At 32.6% G+C, this 17,241-nt stretch overlaps 1 protein-coding gene across 1 annotated transcript; it reads left to right on the forward strand.

Moving 5' to 3' along the window:
- Positions 1-6: 6 nt before the first annotated feature.
- On the forward strand, positions 7-11,684 carry wol (Dolichyl-phosphate beta-glucosyltransferase wollknaeuel). Its single transcript, XM_089631586.1, has 6 exons — positions 7-194; positions 277-451; positions 872-1,080; positions 3,469-3,683; positions 3,957-4,094; positions 9,008-11,684. The coding sequence occupies exons 1-6, from the start codon at positions 126-128 to the stop codon at positions 9,198-9,200; spliced, it is 999 nt and encodes a 332-aa protein (XP_089487712.1). The 5' UTR covers positions 7-125; the 3' UTR covers positions 9,201-11,684.
- The last annotated feature ends 5,557 nt before the right edge of the window (positions 11,685-17,241 follow it).

Genomic DNA, 17,241 nt, shown 5'->3' on the forward strand with positions numbered 1-17,241 from the left:
ATTGTTTCATATTCCAGACGTGGCTACGAAATTTGACGTTCGTGAACCCGTGAACGTTTGACATTCGGAAAATTCGGCTTAGGTTATGTTTGTGATGTGTACCGTTTATTATTATTGAAATTAAAATGTTTTATTTGCAAATAACTACTGTCCTCATTTACGGAGCATGCCTCGTAATATCGGCGTTTTTGCTGGTAAGTTGATAAAAAAAGTGACGTGTAAATATTTTGATGAGATGTCCAAAATATTTTTAACGATGTTTTTCGTTCATTTTAGATGTGCTTGATGCTTCTTATATGTGATAAGCCTTACCCAAATTATAAGAGGCATCAAAAAGAGAAATATTTCAAGGATTACCGATCCGGAGAAGATGTTGAATTCCCTTCTTTAGATGACTCGCCAACTGTGAATTTGAGTGTGGTTGTCCCTGCATTTGATGAAGAAGTAAGATGTAAGTACGCTTTACGTTAAATTCAATATATATGGGTTAAACAATCAATGCTTCAAACATTTCAATTGTCCTACCCTTCAATTAATTAGTAACTTCATATGTTTACCCTTAGATGCAGCTGTTCAAATTTATGGATCAATTCTTATGGAGCAATTATTTTAGGATCGCTGGCCACGCTTAATACGAATATTTTTTTGAAATAACCCTTGGATTCAACGTAGTGACTGTAAAAGCCAATTATTTATATCAAAGGGACTAAAAATACAAAATAATAAAATAATCAAAAGTTTCAAAATCATACGATTTGACAGTGCGGCCATATTTTTATATCTTTTTTGACATATTCATATTGGACGTGGGCATCGATTTTAAAAGTTTACCAATATATTCTTTTTAAACAGATTTTTCCCTTTATTTCAGTACCACCAATGCTAGACGAGTGCATACTGTTTTTGGAGAATAAAGTTAAAGAGAATAAGAACTTCAGTTATGAGATAATTGTAGTGAGCGACGGAAGCCGGGACAAGACTGTGACGGTTGCCGGTGAATACTCCAAGAAACATGGCGCTGATAAAGTTAGAGTTTTGGACCTAACTGAAAATAGGGGGAAAGGTGGTGCAGTTAGATTGGTCAGTGTAAACTATATTATTTCACCCTAGAAATATATTATTTAACCATATTGCAAGGTTATATTGAAGATAACCACACCCTTCAGAGGCGCGTGTTTTTAACCCTAAAAATATATTATTTAACCATGTTGAAAGGTATATTGAATATAACCACATGCTTCAGAGGCGCACGTTTTTAACCCTAGAAATATATTATTTAACCATATTACAAGGTATATTGAATATAACCACTCGCTTCAGAGACACATGTTATTAAAATAGTTTTTTTTCAGATTTAGTAAATTTTATTATATCACTAATGAAATTGTGTTCCACTTTTGAAAATAAAACTCAATTTGCGGGCATTTTCTTTATTTTTAAAGTTTTACAAAAAAATATAAGTAGACCTCTTAAAATATATTAACAAAATCAACTGTCTTCTCTTTTAGGTACTTTATGTTCAGGAAACAATATAAAATTGGTTTTTTTCGTAACATTATTATAATATAATCATTCTAAAAAAATAAGAACAACACCAAAACAATAATAACACATAAAAATAATCACAATACATCACTAAACATTGCACAAAAGATAACCATGCATCTCTTAAGCGCATCAGCTTGTCATAACAGCGAAACCAGTGTACAGGTAGGTATGCGTTGTATGCGGTAACATCAACACGGTCATCCTGCGAGAGTACTGACCAACGACTGAGTTGGCTGAGAAGCACAAGTGCATACACACGCTGGATGAAAAGAGACAGCTATATTTTATTTTCGTGGGCGCTTCTGCAGCGTAGGTTATCTTCCTAGGGTTAAGCAAAGCTTTATACTATTTTCCACGTTTGGTGGAAGTTTATTAGCAAATAATTTCTAGAAATCACTTTTTAGATTTTATTTAACACATTCACAGATACAAAGTCTATTGACGTCGTTTTAGAGGAGATGTGGTATGACACAATGTACATATTATACGTGGTGTGACTACGGACTGAGAAGTAAAGTTTTGTATTACAGTAGTATGTAGCCTGTCTATTTGTGTCACAAAGCGAACATTGCTATAGTTTTTTACTATTCATCCTCTTCATAAAACACGTATGTCCTGTGACAATACACACGTTATAGCTTGTGAAGGGTACACTGCAAAAACAGGATCATCGACAAAATTATAATTTTGCACGAGAGCAAAAAGACAAATGAATTCGTTATTAATTGGAAAATGTGTTTAATATTATGTAAAAGATTTTATATATTGATTCAACGAAACCTACTATTTAAAAAAAATAAAAATCGAACCATCTCCTTTCTTGAATGTGCAAAAATGAGCTGATTGCTGTAGTCGTCTCGTTTTATCTTTTTTTTTTAACATGGTGAATGGTATTATCTAGAGATGTGGAGTGCTCCTTAAATGTGTGCCGCTTGGGGTCTACAAAAATGTGCAAGTGCTTTAATATCTGTAACTCTTCGTATGACGTCTCAGGTAAGATAAATTCTCCGGGAAAAGAATGATATAATTTTTTTTTTGGTCACATTAAATACCTTAAGTCTTGAAGGGAGGTTTAAATTTTATCAATAAATTGTGTCAAGAAGTTTTGTCCAGTTTTGGAAAAAAACTTTTTCCATCCTTTTTTGTTCTTAGATGTTTTCTTGTTAATTAAAAACAATTAAATTTGAAAGCGGTGTACTCCAAGATTCTGAGCAAACAAAATATGTAAAAGCACAAAAGAAATGTGTAACTGATAATTGGAATGTCGTATTGTCAATGCTTTTTGACTTGGATAAAATGTATGAGAAAAATAGTGATGAATTTGTAATCGGCTCATTTTTGTTTAGTTTATGATGGAATGGGCCTGTTTTGACGTGCACCCTTCATGTGTCATATCACAAACCTTTGTTTTCCGGCAAGTGTCCCTGAATGTGTCAACCTATGAAAGTTCTCTGTATCTTTCACTAGAGGTTTGGCTTCAAACCAGTGATTTTTTTCAAGATATTGTAAATCCTTCAACCAAAACATTGCTAAAAACATTATAAAGTTCCTTCTGGAAAGACCAAGCAAAATTACATTTGTTCTCATTTGTCCTTTGCTTTCTTTTACATTTTTTTATTGCTGTACATAACCTAAATTTGTACATAACCTATTGTTGTACTTTAAATATTGTTATCTTTGAATTAATGAGATTACTGTCTATTTACATTAAACCTATTTCAGTTAATTTGCTTTATGTATTAATTTTATCTTTAATAGTATGTGGATTTAAATATATAGGTTTTATAACTGTTTTTTCACTCAATGGCAAATAAAGCATATTCTTAATTTGTGAAGTGTTGCCACATTTCTAATTTCCTTTATTTTTTCTTTATGTATTTACTTTCTCTTATTTATTAACGATCTGTTTTGTTTTTCCAGGGAGTGATGAGTGCGCGGGGGGCCTTGATTCTTTTTGCCGATGCTGATGGAGCAACAAGATTCTCAGATTTTAGTAAATTGGAAGGCAGTCTGACAAAGTACTGCGGCAAGAATTACATCACGGAGCCACAGGTTGCTGCGGAGAAATCTGCCATAGCTATTGGATCAAGGGCACACCTTGAAGACGAATCTATTGCCACCAGGAGTATGTTTAGGTGATATTATCGAATCCTTTGCATTCTTAAAATAATATCTTTCTATTCTGATCGATAATTAGGAGTATATTTTTGTTAATTTACAAAAAATATTTTCAAAAATTTTGGATACTTTGACCAAGTATATTAACTATTTACATCACAACATTCAGGCTGATGCCACCCATAAACTTAACTGAAAAATTGAAAAATCTGAAGCACCAAAATTCTGGTGTGAGATTAAGCATCTTTTCTCTCTGGAAATTTATTTTGGTTTTAAATTGTGTTTTGCAGGACCGTGTTGATGTATGGATTCCACTTCTTGGTTTGGCTGTTTGCTGTGCGCGGAGTTAGAGACACTCAGTGTGGATTCAAGGTTTTCACCAGACAAGCGGCAAGAATTTGTTTCACAAATATGCACGTTGAACGATGGTAAGTTGTTTTTTATTTAACGAATTTGAACAATAATCTTAAAAATATGTATAGCCGGTGTCTAACTAAACCAATAAATTGAACTATTTTATAAAATATTTTATTTTTATGTAAACTATTTTTGTTTCGTAACGTCTTTAATGTCATGGGCTATGGGGATTTTAACTATCTATTTATCTTCACAAACTGAGACGAGAAGCTAAATTGCTTATTTTTCATTTGTTCAATAAGAAAAAGAGTATAATTTTTATTTTTTTACTTTTTTATTATTTTTATTTCTTGCTAGAGAAATCCCGTTGAATTACAAAACTTATTGCAGGATTACAGGAATATATAATAGATAGGTGGGAGTTAATGGGTACAATTTTACATTGGTATTTTGATATCAACATTATAAGTTTCATGTACGAAACAGTACAAAAATAGAAAAATATCATAATTATAATTTTCACCTACAAAACAGTACACAAATAGAAAAAGGGAGGTTAAGTAGAACAAACAAGAAGAAACAAAAAAGAAACAGACATATACACATAAGCACAGAGCCAAGGTAGGAATTTAGAAGAAGGTACTTACCCACTAATGCATTGGTAAAAATAGATTATGGTCGATTACAAATAAAGGGGATAGAAAAGGAGAGAGAAAGAAACAGAACAAAGTACAACACAACAAGAATTACGTATTTTCGTTTTTTTATGTTTTCAAAAAATATAAAAGACAGCTAACTCCTTCTTTAGCCGCTGGCTGCGCGGGTTAGCGAAACACGGCATAACACCCCAAAAAAAAATAACAAAAATACTTTTGGGTTTTGCGAGCTATTTGATAGAATGGAATTTATCGTTTTCCATGTTCTTTGTGGCTTGTTCATGTTTTCATTAGTACTTTGGTATAATATTTAGATTTAATATATCTTCTATAATTGGTTACAGTATTACGAGCATAGACATATGAATATTAATAGACGAGAACTTAAAGGCGAGGGGTAAAACCAACAGTTGGGGGACGCAGAGGGGAAAGCTGACTGTGATTCGTCAATAAATCAATCTGACAGTATTTATTTATTTATTTATTTACACATATACGGCACAACACGTGCCATTAACATAATTGACATACTTATAATAGTACAACAACATGAAGAATAACAGTATAATGTTAGTAAAATTTAAGAAAATGGGTAAAAAGTAAGGTAATAAGTAGTGTATAAAAACTATAATGTATAAAAGTAAATTGTAAAGTGAATAGTTTAAAATATAAAGTATTAAAGTACAAACCATAATTTATTAGGAAAAAGTATAAATAAAAATAAAAATTTAAAGATTGAAATAAAACAATAAAATGTACCAATAAGATACCTATCTCAAGGTACCGACAATGATTTAAATATAAAAAGTAATAAATCCTGGATTATGTTAACCGATATGATAAATTTTACAAGTACTTATGATTTCAAGTGCATTAATAGTTTTAGAAGTACTGGTAGGCATATTATGTTTACATGATGTGTTTACGTGGTACTAGCAAACAAATTTAGTTTAACGCATCTTTTGTATGAAGACAGATTACCGGCAGCGTGATCAATATTAGCATATTCATTGCCTAAAATATGCAAGCGATTGATGGTTGAGTTTTGTTCTGCGTTCGTCATAGTATTGTCACAGTGAAAAGGTGTTTTGAGTCGAGTCGGTCTACTAGGTACATGGTAATTTATTAATGAGACCAATTCAGGGGAGTCAAACCAGTTATTGTTTATTTTAAATAAGAAAATAAGATCATTGAGTATTCTTCTATCTTTTAACGATAAGAGTCTCATTTTTTGTAATAAAGATTCATAGTTTATGTCAACCGCAGGAATACCTAATTTGAAATTAATTGATCTGAGAAATTTGCGTTGGATTCTTTCAATGGAGTTTGCATGGCTTTTGTAGAAAGGGTTCCATATGGGGGAATTAAATTTTATGCAAGAACATATTTTTTGGAGAATTAACTTTTCAAAAATTTTTGGTATTGACGATTGTATGCATATTGGTCTGTAATTTTCAACGAAAGACTTGTCTCCGCTTTTGAATATAGGAGTGAGAAAGCTATTTTTCCATATTTGTGGGAACTTGCCTGTTAAAAGTGATTGATTAAATAGTAGGTACAGAGGGTAAGAGACACTACTCCCACAGTTTTTTAGAAATACGGGGGGAATTTTATCTGGCCCTGAGCACGATTTAGGTTCCAGTAGTTTGATACATGCTGCAATTTCTTTAATCTCAATATGTATCTGAGATAGTTGTAAATTTATATCGGACTCAAAGTTTGGAATGTCTTCATCAGGGATATCTGTTTCATATACATCCTTGAAAAAATCTGCAAACAAATTGACAATATCTTTGATTTTACAGGAAGTTTTCAGTTTATAGTGCATAGTTTCAGGTATGCCAAGGTTGTTGTTATTTTGAGCTTTACAATAGTTGAAAAAATATTTTACATTGTTACCAATCGAAAATTCCACATTCTTAATGTAATTATTATAACAAATGTTTGATAATTTATTACAATCTTTTCGCAGCTTGCTGAAAATTATAAAATCAGAAAGATTTGTTGTTTCTTTGTAAATTTTATGCGCTTTTTTCTTCTCAATTACTATGTTAATGAGGTCCTTGCTAAACCAGCGAGGGAAATTTGAAGATAGTTTATAACTAATTGGGACAAAGTTTTATAGGCATCTCGCATTATAATATCACCCCATTTAGTTCTTAAAAGTAAAATCTGCTTTTGAATGAATAGACATTTTTACATGGGAGCGCAAATTACTCGCCACGTTATGAACAAATTTGCGAAGTCCAAATTCAGCAAAGTAAATTTCTTCTATTTTCAGAGTCGAATATTTTGTTTACGTATTTAGTTAAGACACTTTTATAAATGTTTCATAATCTACTTCCCAGTAAACAACGATGAGCACACTTGAGAATCGCAACATTCGAGCAATGTTGGAGGGTTGTCACAACCGCTCTGTTCCTATTAATAATAAAATAATGAAATCTTTAAGAAAATATATAACATTTCACTTTTAAGAAGATAATAGAAAAGGAAAACAACTAAAAAAATAAATGAAAATATGTACACACATATTTTACCAGCGATTCCTAAGAGTATTTTGAGTAAAAATTTGTACATCATTTTGCCGTCCGATGACACTTTTTCAATTAAAAACAAAAAACATGTTTTTCTATCACACATCGCCACTCGGTATAACCTAGCGCATTACGTGATATGCACTCCTTCTCGTTCCAACAGTACCGTACATACGAAACAACGCGCGTACCTAACACGTGGTCCGTTGCGACGTGTGATAGTATGATCCAAAGATAATATATGATCGGTGGCGACGTGTGATAGAAAAATATAATATTTTTAATTTTAATAGATAAAAAATATCATCGGATAGCAAAATGACACATGCATTTTTCATTCCAAACATGCTCACTGCATTTACTACATTTTACTTCCAATCATACCAATTTTTTCACAATTGATAACCAACCATTTATCCTATATTAAGGACGGGTTGTTTCGGAGAATTTGAACAATTCATCAAACTTCAACGTTCATTTTCGGTTTCTTTGAAAGTCCTATTCAAGTTCTGTTATTATATCATTGTAGGCTAGTTGCTTGACAAAACTGAAATAAAAACAGAATATGAAAAAATCTTTCACAGAAAATTCAAAACTCGTTTAGTAATAACGGCATTAAAGTGGAATAAATTTAAAAATGATTGGTTTATTATCCTTTATGAATACGACGGAGTTCCAGCAAGATATAACAGTTAAAAAAATAGACGTTCCAAATGATACGATTATGTATTTTATCAAAGCGCAAAAGGCGAAGGCACATCCCTGATTCTTATGCAAACGGCTTTGTATTTGCATCCAGATGTATCTCGATGTGATAGTATATGTTTCTACAACTGATCCATATATGATGTGAATAAGCTTAAAATAAAGTAAAATAATGCTTACATATGAAATGTAATACGAAAATTGGGTTTATTCTTTTTTTCACATCTATTTATACAAGTTTTCATAGCACAAGCCACCATTTTGCTGTGTTATTTCGTAAAATGAACCGATGATGCCTCGACCATAGCTCGACGCTAGTACGCACAAGAATGATGAATGAATGAATGACGTCACATTTTCTAGATTCACGGGAGGCCATATGCGAGCCCAGCCGGCTCCAATGGAACCGGTATGAGGAGTGGGGAATAATACGCTTTTATCACTTAGGGCAGGTCTACTAATATTCATATGTCTATGATTACGAGCTTTATTTTTTTCTGTTGTCAACGGAATACTTTCTTGATTTTATTTCCTAAGTTTAAATATGCTATTTTATCTTTAAATGAGTGTATCAAGTTTGGCATCAAACCAATGGAGTATTGTTTAGTCTGTTGTCTCCTTTATTAGTTTTTACTTTTGTTTTGCATGAAGTTATAGCATTTTCAAGATAGTTAGCGAAATTATTATAATTTTGTTTATATCATCCGATGAACGGATAAATACACAAGTTTTAAGTGAAGTATATAATTTTTTATAATTTATTTTGTAAGCGAAATTTATTTTAATTCAGGCGAATCCAAGTATGTAGTAACTGCCAAGTAAATATAATACTTACCTTAACCAATTATTTTTATGGTTTTGGCGTTGCATTCAATCTTAAAAAAAGAATAGGTCAATAAAGATTGAAAAAAAATTATAATGATGTTTTTTTGTTGCAATCAAATGGACTAAGTACTTGGTTTTGGAAGACTTTTATGATATTTATAATTTTTAATAAGTAAAAAAATAACTTTCGGCAGGCGCTATTAGAAGCAAGCCACAGATTTATAAAAGTATGAATAATAATCTCACTGTGCTTGATTCCAGGGCATTTGACGTTGAATTACTCTACATCGCCCAGCACTATGACATTCCCATTGCGGAGGAGGCAGTCTACTGGACGGAGATCGATGGCTCCAAGGTTACTCCGCTGTGGTCTTGGCTCCAGATGGGCGGGGACCTGGGCCTCATCTACCTGCGATACAGAATAGGAGCTTGGAAGCTAAAGAAGGCTGAATAGTTTTACCAATTTTTAAATGAGAACCTGGCATTTATCTAGAAAACGCAATTTTTTTTGACTCTTTGGTATATCTGAACATAAGCCCTTCTCAAAAGTCACCCATGCAATGGAAAATAGTCCTCTTTAGGTTCTCAGCCCATCTTATTTGTCATCTGGCGTCTTCAGACATAGGCTTTTCTCAAAAGTTACCCATCCAATGGCTGTAGTCCACTTTCCACTTTAGGTTGTCAGTACTTTTTATTTGTATGTGGCTTTTGCTGCTCTCTCATAATTGAATATTATTATTATTGATATGGCGACGGTCTGAACAGCTCATGTAGGCACAGGGCCGGCCCTGATCTAAACGGCCTCAAAAGCACTGTATTAGGTGTTAGGCATTATCAGCCCCTTGGCTGCTTGGCAGGTCGGTGTCCGGAGCGGACTACCCTAATTGCGCCTGCACAGGGCCGGCCCTGCGTTGGCTTTCAGAATATAGGCCTATTGCTATCTCATGAAAAGTTTCGCCTTATTTCCACTTTAATAAAATTCATCAGGGTTGGGTATTTGGCAATGTCTTCCAACCGATGCGGTTCCACAATATGTTTTTCAAAATATGCACCAATTATTTAAGTTAAATCAGTTTTTCTTCATCCTCTTCACATTTCCTTCAGCTATTCCAATCTACGCCGCCATTGGACGATATTTTGGGATTAATAAGATATTCCTTTATGGTATCAAAAATGATCTGTATCTGGTTGTTTGACCAGACCTCATGATATAATCCAACTAGAGTTACTGAGCCCAGAAAATGTAGTGACGTCACCTATCAGTTTATGTTCACATTTTTTCATAGTGTCATTTTGTGATTTTTTTATATGAATGGATTCAGCCAATTTAGTGTGTTATATGTGTTATGCACCTTTATCATTCCTTTCGCATTACATTCTTAATGCATTTTTTAATTATTATTTATAATTTAAGATTAATGAGATGATTCTGTTTGAATGCTACAGGTGATTTAACCCTTCATACCTGATATAAAACTGGCAGTGGTGAAAAATATTGGTGCTTGATAACATTTGGTAGAGTTATTTGAAAAATTTTGATAATTTCTGATAAAAAAATAACTGTTCATTCAATTAAAAAAAATTACAGGTAAATTTAACATTAAAAAATTACCTTAAAAACTTACAACATCGTCCGAAAGGGTTTAAGATAATCTGAGTCCCCTTGCAAGCAATTAATATTTAGTTGAATTAAAATACATTAATACAAGTTTAAATAAAGCCTCATTTACATGGAAAACAAAATATCAACCATCAAGATTTTTTGGCACAAGTGTCGTGGCTTAAACAAGTTAAAATAAAGAGAGGTGATTGAGACCTAGTGTAATATTTTATTTTCTACATTACACCGTTTGTCAGTTTCACATTTACACTTTCGAGTATAATATTTGATTTATTACAATTAATTATGTAATATCAACTGATCAGAGATCAACTTTGAATACTAACCCATTGAAATAGAATTTAGCTAAAGGCCTTTAGTAACTTACCAATGGAAAAATCATTAGGATATATTGATGCGCACACTCCTGTTAAAAATGTTACAAAATTTAACAGGAGTAAAGTTAAATTACCCTAAAAACCCCTTACGAGAGTGGGTTTTTTAAGGCTTTCGCTAATAGGTATGTACTAACTGAAATCAAATGAAATTTTTACTTCTTTTGGTTTGCTACATTTTTAACTGCCATTTTATAATAAGGAATGCAATTTATTTTCAGAAAAGGAAACTTTTTTTTATTTGGCAGTCAAAATTTATGTTAAAGGTAGTGACAGACCGCACTATATGCATCAAAGCTGTTTTGGACTTGGCCTGTACAGATTATATATTAAGGTGTCACCAGTGGCGGTTCGTGACTTTTGGGTGTGCTAGAGTGCTACGTTATAATCTTTCTCAAGAGAGCGGGTCCGGTGATCTGGGGAACTGCCGCGGAATATCATTTATTTGTATGGAATCTGTCACCCTTACAGATAACAGCCGGGTGATCATAGCGCTCCGTAAATTGATCTGACCCCCTCTCCTGCATAATTCTCCGCATAATTTTAAAATATATCCTGGCTAGCAGATCACGGCGCATCATCATCTCCACGCTCACACTTATAACACATCATCTGTCAGGTGTGAAAAGTCTGTATGCGATTGGGATTAAAAAGCTTTGTTGCGTATAGCATAATCTGTCACCCCCTTTAATTGTTTTTTTTTATGGCAAATTGTGCATCTTTCTCACTGTTATTATTTTAGGTAATCAGCTACGACTATAAAATTACGAAAAATAAATATTTTCATAAAAAACTGTTAGTTGTTTTGGAGATGAATGTAATGAATGGCTTTGCGAGTGGTTTTATATTTATTTTTATTTTTAGTAGCCAAAGCACAAATTTACCATTTATATTTTTCGAGAACATGTATAAATTTTTATTATGTGCATGTTAATAAATAAACTTGAACACTATTTTGCTGCCTTATTCTTATTATGTACTTACATATTATTAAAATTTTTTTTTTTTTTTCTCTCTTTATATGTGATGATAATGATATTTTCACTACCTTTTGTACATTTCAAAACATTCAATAATTATTTGTGATGATAATGTTATTTACACTACCTTTTGTAAATTTCACAACATTCAATAATTATTTGTGACGAAAAGTTTATTTACACTACCTTTTGTAAATTACACAACATTCAATAATTATTTGTGACGAAAAGTTTATTTACACTACCTTTTGTAAATTACACAACATTCAATAATTATTTGTGATGATAATGATAATTTCACTACCTATTGTAAATTTCACAACGTTCAATAATTATTAATGATTACTTTACTAATAAAAGATCAGAATTTTATCGATTGGTATTGGTACCGATTCAAGGTTATATTTTTCATTAATTTTAAATGTATTTATTTTCTCTTTCATAATACAGTCGATTCAGCTTCATTGGTACAGTGGTTTATCGGGATAGCCGGTTATTTAAGCGAAAACCCAAGGAATAAAAACCAAATAAAGAAACTAATATACTTCGGTTATCTGGGACACCATTCCATTCAAGTGGAAAAAATTCTCATCAGTCAATGCAAAATGTTTATAAAGGTTTAACATCCAACACATCATCTGTCAGGTGTGACAGGTCTGTATGGGATTGTATGGCGAGCGATATATGTAGTGTTATATAAAACGCTTTGATGCGTATAGCGTAATGTGTCTACCCCATCAACCAGCTATTGAGCTTACTTGGATTAAAAAGTGATGGCATTTTGGTCACGACATTTTTCAGTGTTTAGTGACCAGTGATGACGTGATGTTGTTGCCTGCATTTGAAATCTAACTTTTTTTTCATAAAATAAAATAAAAAATGAATGGGGGCGAAGTTAGTACATTGGGACCTTAGCGCGTTAATTACCATTATTAAAATATGTAACGCATAAAAATCGTATGTCAATACATTTTTATTAAAAACAAAATGAATATCTTCATATGATAGTAGTATGTAGGCAGTGAGAAGAGCAAAATATTATGTCAACAGAATCTTGTTAAAATTTCAAAATTACACCTATTTATCTTATAATAACTAGGCAAGCGGAAACAAAGGTCTTGCGTGTGTACAAGTAGAATAATTTTAAAGAGATTCTTGTTTTTGTAGTGGTGTAATGTATCATAGGATTTCTGCAGCGAAAGCGAGAACTGCGGGCGGGTGTAACAAACTAAGTATTTTGAACAATTTCGATTACTTATAGTGTACCGAGATGAATAATTTACAATTAAAATGCCTTTTTTTATTTCACTTAACTTATTTATTGAATAGTTATAAAGGTTTTTTTACTCATACGTTTATGTTAAAATGGAATTTAACCACGAATTATTTCGCCATTAATAATAATTGATCGTTAAATCTTGAAAGATGTTCACCGCCTTACGTAGAAATGATTTCTGAGAATTTGTGTGTGTATCATTTTGGCACCTAGCTGAGGCCTCCTCCGAGCTTGGGGGCCCTAGGAAATTTGTTAAAATATTTCTTTTTGAAACTGATTATGAATTATTGCTTCAGATGAACATGAAAGTGGACTGTAAATAATTTAAACGAGATGAAATGAAATGGTGTTGTAGGAATTGGGTGATATCAAAGATATTAGAAGAACGAGATATGCTATGTTGACCGCCGGACCGTAGCCGGAGTACTACCTAATTAGGGTACTTTGAACGATATCGGAACGTGTACGCACAGAAATCTGTTCTATGTATTAGTGCGGATACCTTAGCGTAAGCGAAGGTGTGCAGTAGTATTGGTGAACGAAACCGGCGACACTCGGCTAAACATTTCCACACAGTATGAACTGCTCATAGCACATCTCGTTCTTCTAATATCTTTGGGTGATATTATGTGTAGGAATGAACAAGGTATGTAAATAAGAAAAATACATAGTATGATTAATCACTTACCACTATATCTGGTCGGAGTAGCACATAACACAATCACAATATAGGGAGTTCCTCCGCGATACCCCAAGGTAATTATCGCCACAACAAAATGAATGAGTACTTAAAACGATATTATGCACTTTCAAGATATTCAACCTCCTTATTTTCAAAGATTATGTACACAAAAAACACCAACAGCTTACTTCCAGTAGTGCAATCAATGTCTTAATGTGTAGCATTTTGGCACCTAGTCTGGGCTTCTTCCGAGTTGGAGGCCCTGGGAAATGCGTTGAAATAATTGTCAAAAAAAGTCCCTGGCCGCCCCCTTCCCCGATGATGGGTTCCTAGGCCTATCCCGGGCTCTAGCGGAAGTCCAGCCCTGGAGATATAACATCATATGACTAAATCACCATATTGCTAGCTGTACAATCTCATACAGATACAGTCATCTCAGACGGGTAATTTAACATATGTGTGGCTATTGTATGGGATTGTATTGCCACGCCCATTCATATTATGGGGTTATATCTCACTTGTGTGACTAGCTTCATTGTGGAAAACATAATACTTACCAGAGGAGGCTCTAGGGATCCAGGAGTGGTAGGTAATTAGAAAAAAATTGTGATTAATCTTTATTTGATATTGTGAAAAATTATCTATTTCAATTTGTAGGTAGGTACGTCGTGAGTCCGCTACTCAAAATACATATTACGTTAGTATAGTAAATTGGAAATAACTACACAATCCATGTAGTTGATTAAATTATTTTAAAGAGGATATGTTTTAATGTAGTTGTGCACAACATTAAAGTTTATTAAAATAAGAGTTTGAAACGCACGTCCGCAGTATCCAAAGATACTGGGTGCGAAGCTAAGAGAATTGTGGTTCCGTGGTGCGAAGCGACACAACGTTTATCAATTCCATTTAAATTTAGACTTGCGATTCTATTTGACAATGATCTTTTACGTTTTTTGTTTTGTTTGGAAGTAAAATCACCCCAGAAGAAGTGAATTTGTAGCCAGCAGCATTACTCCAAGAACAAGTCGTAACCTATGACCCTTGAAGCCCTCAAGACCAATGTTGAAAACGTCCTAAAACCTAGAGATATAATTGTTTAGCAGTTTGTTTAGTAGACGATGAAATATTTAACTAACGACTAACTGTCACACGTTTCCCGCAGGGGTAGGCATAGAGGATGGACCGCCAAACAACTAGGTCTTGGCACACACTCCTTGCCTCATTTGCATTCATACATCGTCTCATACATACTCTTCTATTATTCTGACTCTTGACATGGCCCGACTGAAGTGTCTGATTCACTTGGTCGTGTCACGTCTTCCTCGGGCCTTCCCTACTTCTGCTAGGGGAGATTGGAGATTGTCGTATTTCATCTCAGAATAAAAATCTATGTGACGCATTAAATGCGGGCACTCACCATGCATTCTCATTTAATGATATCTTAGAAATTTTTATATATATTTTCCAGTAATCTTATATATATATTTGCGGGTATGGGGCCCAAACAGTAGTAGCGTATACTAGTTTTGATCTTATAATGAGATTACCGAATCACGATTATAATATTCTCAAATTTGAAAGTTATTTCGAAAAATGCATCGCCACTGCATGATGCAACGTTATTTTGTCACAGTTTACGTTTAAGTTTAGCAAGCTAACAATGATGACTATGCCGAATGTACAACTCGATACATGATAAAATGAGCCTCTTGCATGATTTTTCAAATGGCTTATAAAAAAATCGTGTCATTAGAATTAGTATTGACTATTTTACTTAATTTAAAAATGTACCAATTTAATAAAGCTATTATAAATTTTAGCAAGCATATTTCGGTTTTATTATTAAAACTATTAATTAGTTTATTCCAAGTCCAATTTGTGAAGTCCAATGTGCTAGAACATTGCACTAAAGTTGGTGTACACTACATCTGTTTGAAGACATTTGTGCATAGTACGTATTAAATAGATATTCCCGACAGATCATTAAATTTGTAAGAGTAGATCTTTTTTCCGTGAAACCATGAAGTCAATGTGAAATTACTTGATTGATCTTAGGTGAGAGTTTATAGAGCAGAGCAGATTCAAATAATTTCGGGATTGACGGCTGGATACATATAGGTCTATAGTTAAAGATATCAGATTTATTATCTTTCTTAAAGAATGGTGACAGAAATCTTGTTTTCCATTTTTTCGGAAATGTGCAAATTTTTAGAGACAAGTTAAAAAGTGAAGTAAAATGATAAGTCAAGACTTATAAACATTTCGATGAGAAGATTGGAGAAATGTTACAAGGACGAGCCGATTCGTTTAGATCAATGGATTTTAATTTAGTTATAATATAATTTTCTTCAAATATGCATTGATTAAAATCAGTCATGTTGTCATTATTAGTCGATGTAGCGTCGAACAATGGAGAATTGTTTGCAGTATCATAGAATTTGCTGAAGAATTCAGTAAACAAACCAACAAATTCTGGGGATAATCGGCTATTTTAATATGTAAGTACATGTTTGAGGGAAGGCAGGAGTCATTATTATTAAGCGTGTTGGAAAATATTTAAATGTTCTGAGGAATAGCAGCCGCCAATTCTTCGCAGTTATCGATGGACTTTTTGTAACTTAACTTAGACTTTTTTTCATTTGTACCTATACGGGAGACGCTCTATACATAATATGTTGTCTTTGAACAAAGGCTGTCTTATATTTCGTTACCAAATAACTAACGCTAACTAATTTTCCAACTCAATATTCTAAGTGTGTGGCAACGTTTGGTCTATAATACCCGAGTATTTATATATAAGTTAAAAAATAAAATATTACCAGATTATATGTTAAAAAGTGTTAGTATTAAGAGGAAGCTAGAAGCCAAAAATGGGTATATTCTTGGTATACCTTATATTGTAGGTAATAGGCATTAAAATCGCTTGACAAACGGGGTCTAAAAACCTAAAATTTCAAACTAAAAACTGGTTTTAATTTATTTTGTAAATAATTTTATAACAAAGCAAAAACGTTAATCAAGCGAAACTGTCACAGATAATCTTAGCTATAATTCTGTATTTTTTAAAAAGTTGTTTTCTTTATGCGTTCATACATTTCTATTGAAAAAAGATTTTTTTAGTAGTTTACATTTATATTTTTTATTGAGTTATTTATTTTTTATTTGTATTCTACTCAAGCGAAACGATAGGAAAACATTCAATTTATCTAAAGCATATTTTTTTGGTATTCACAATGTAAACCAATTCGTTATTAAGATTAATCAAAATAGTGATTTAGCATTAAGCTTCGCCTTGATAGTACAGTCGAAGTCAGTTCCGAAGACAAATTTATCGGCAACACAAAACATAATTTACTATAAAGGTTTCAAAATGTTCAATGAACTCCCTTTAAATATTAAGGAAGCCAAAAGCCTCGCAGTTTTTCGTGGGTTATGTCTCAATGTTGTGAAGTCCAAATATTAGTACGTGGGTAATAGAATACTTTTAACAGAAGTTTTAGAATAGATTTACACTAGTTGTAAAATGTTAAATTTTATAACAAAATAAAATATACTTTAA

This window comes from Hesperophylax consimilis, chromosome 5, assembly GCF_061612785.1.
Source record: "Hesperophylax consimilis isolate HC1 chromosome 5, BYU_Hcon_1.0, whole genome shotgun sequence".
Taxonomy (NCBI): Eukaryota; Metazoa; Arthropoda; class Insecta; order Trichoptera; family Limnephilidae; genus Hesperophylax; species Hesperophylax consimilis.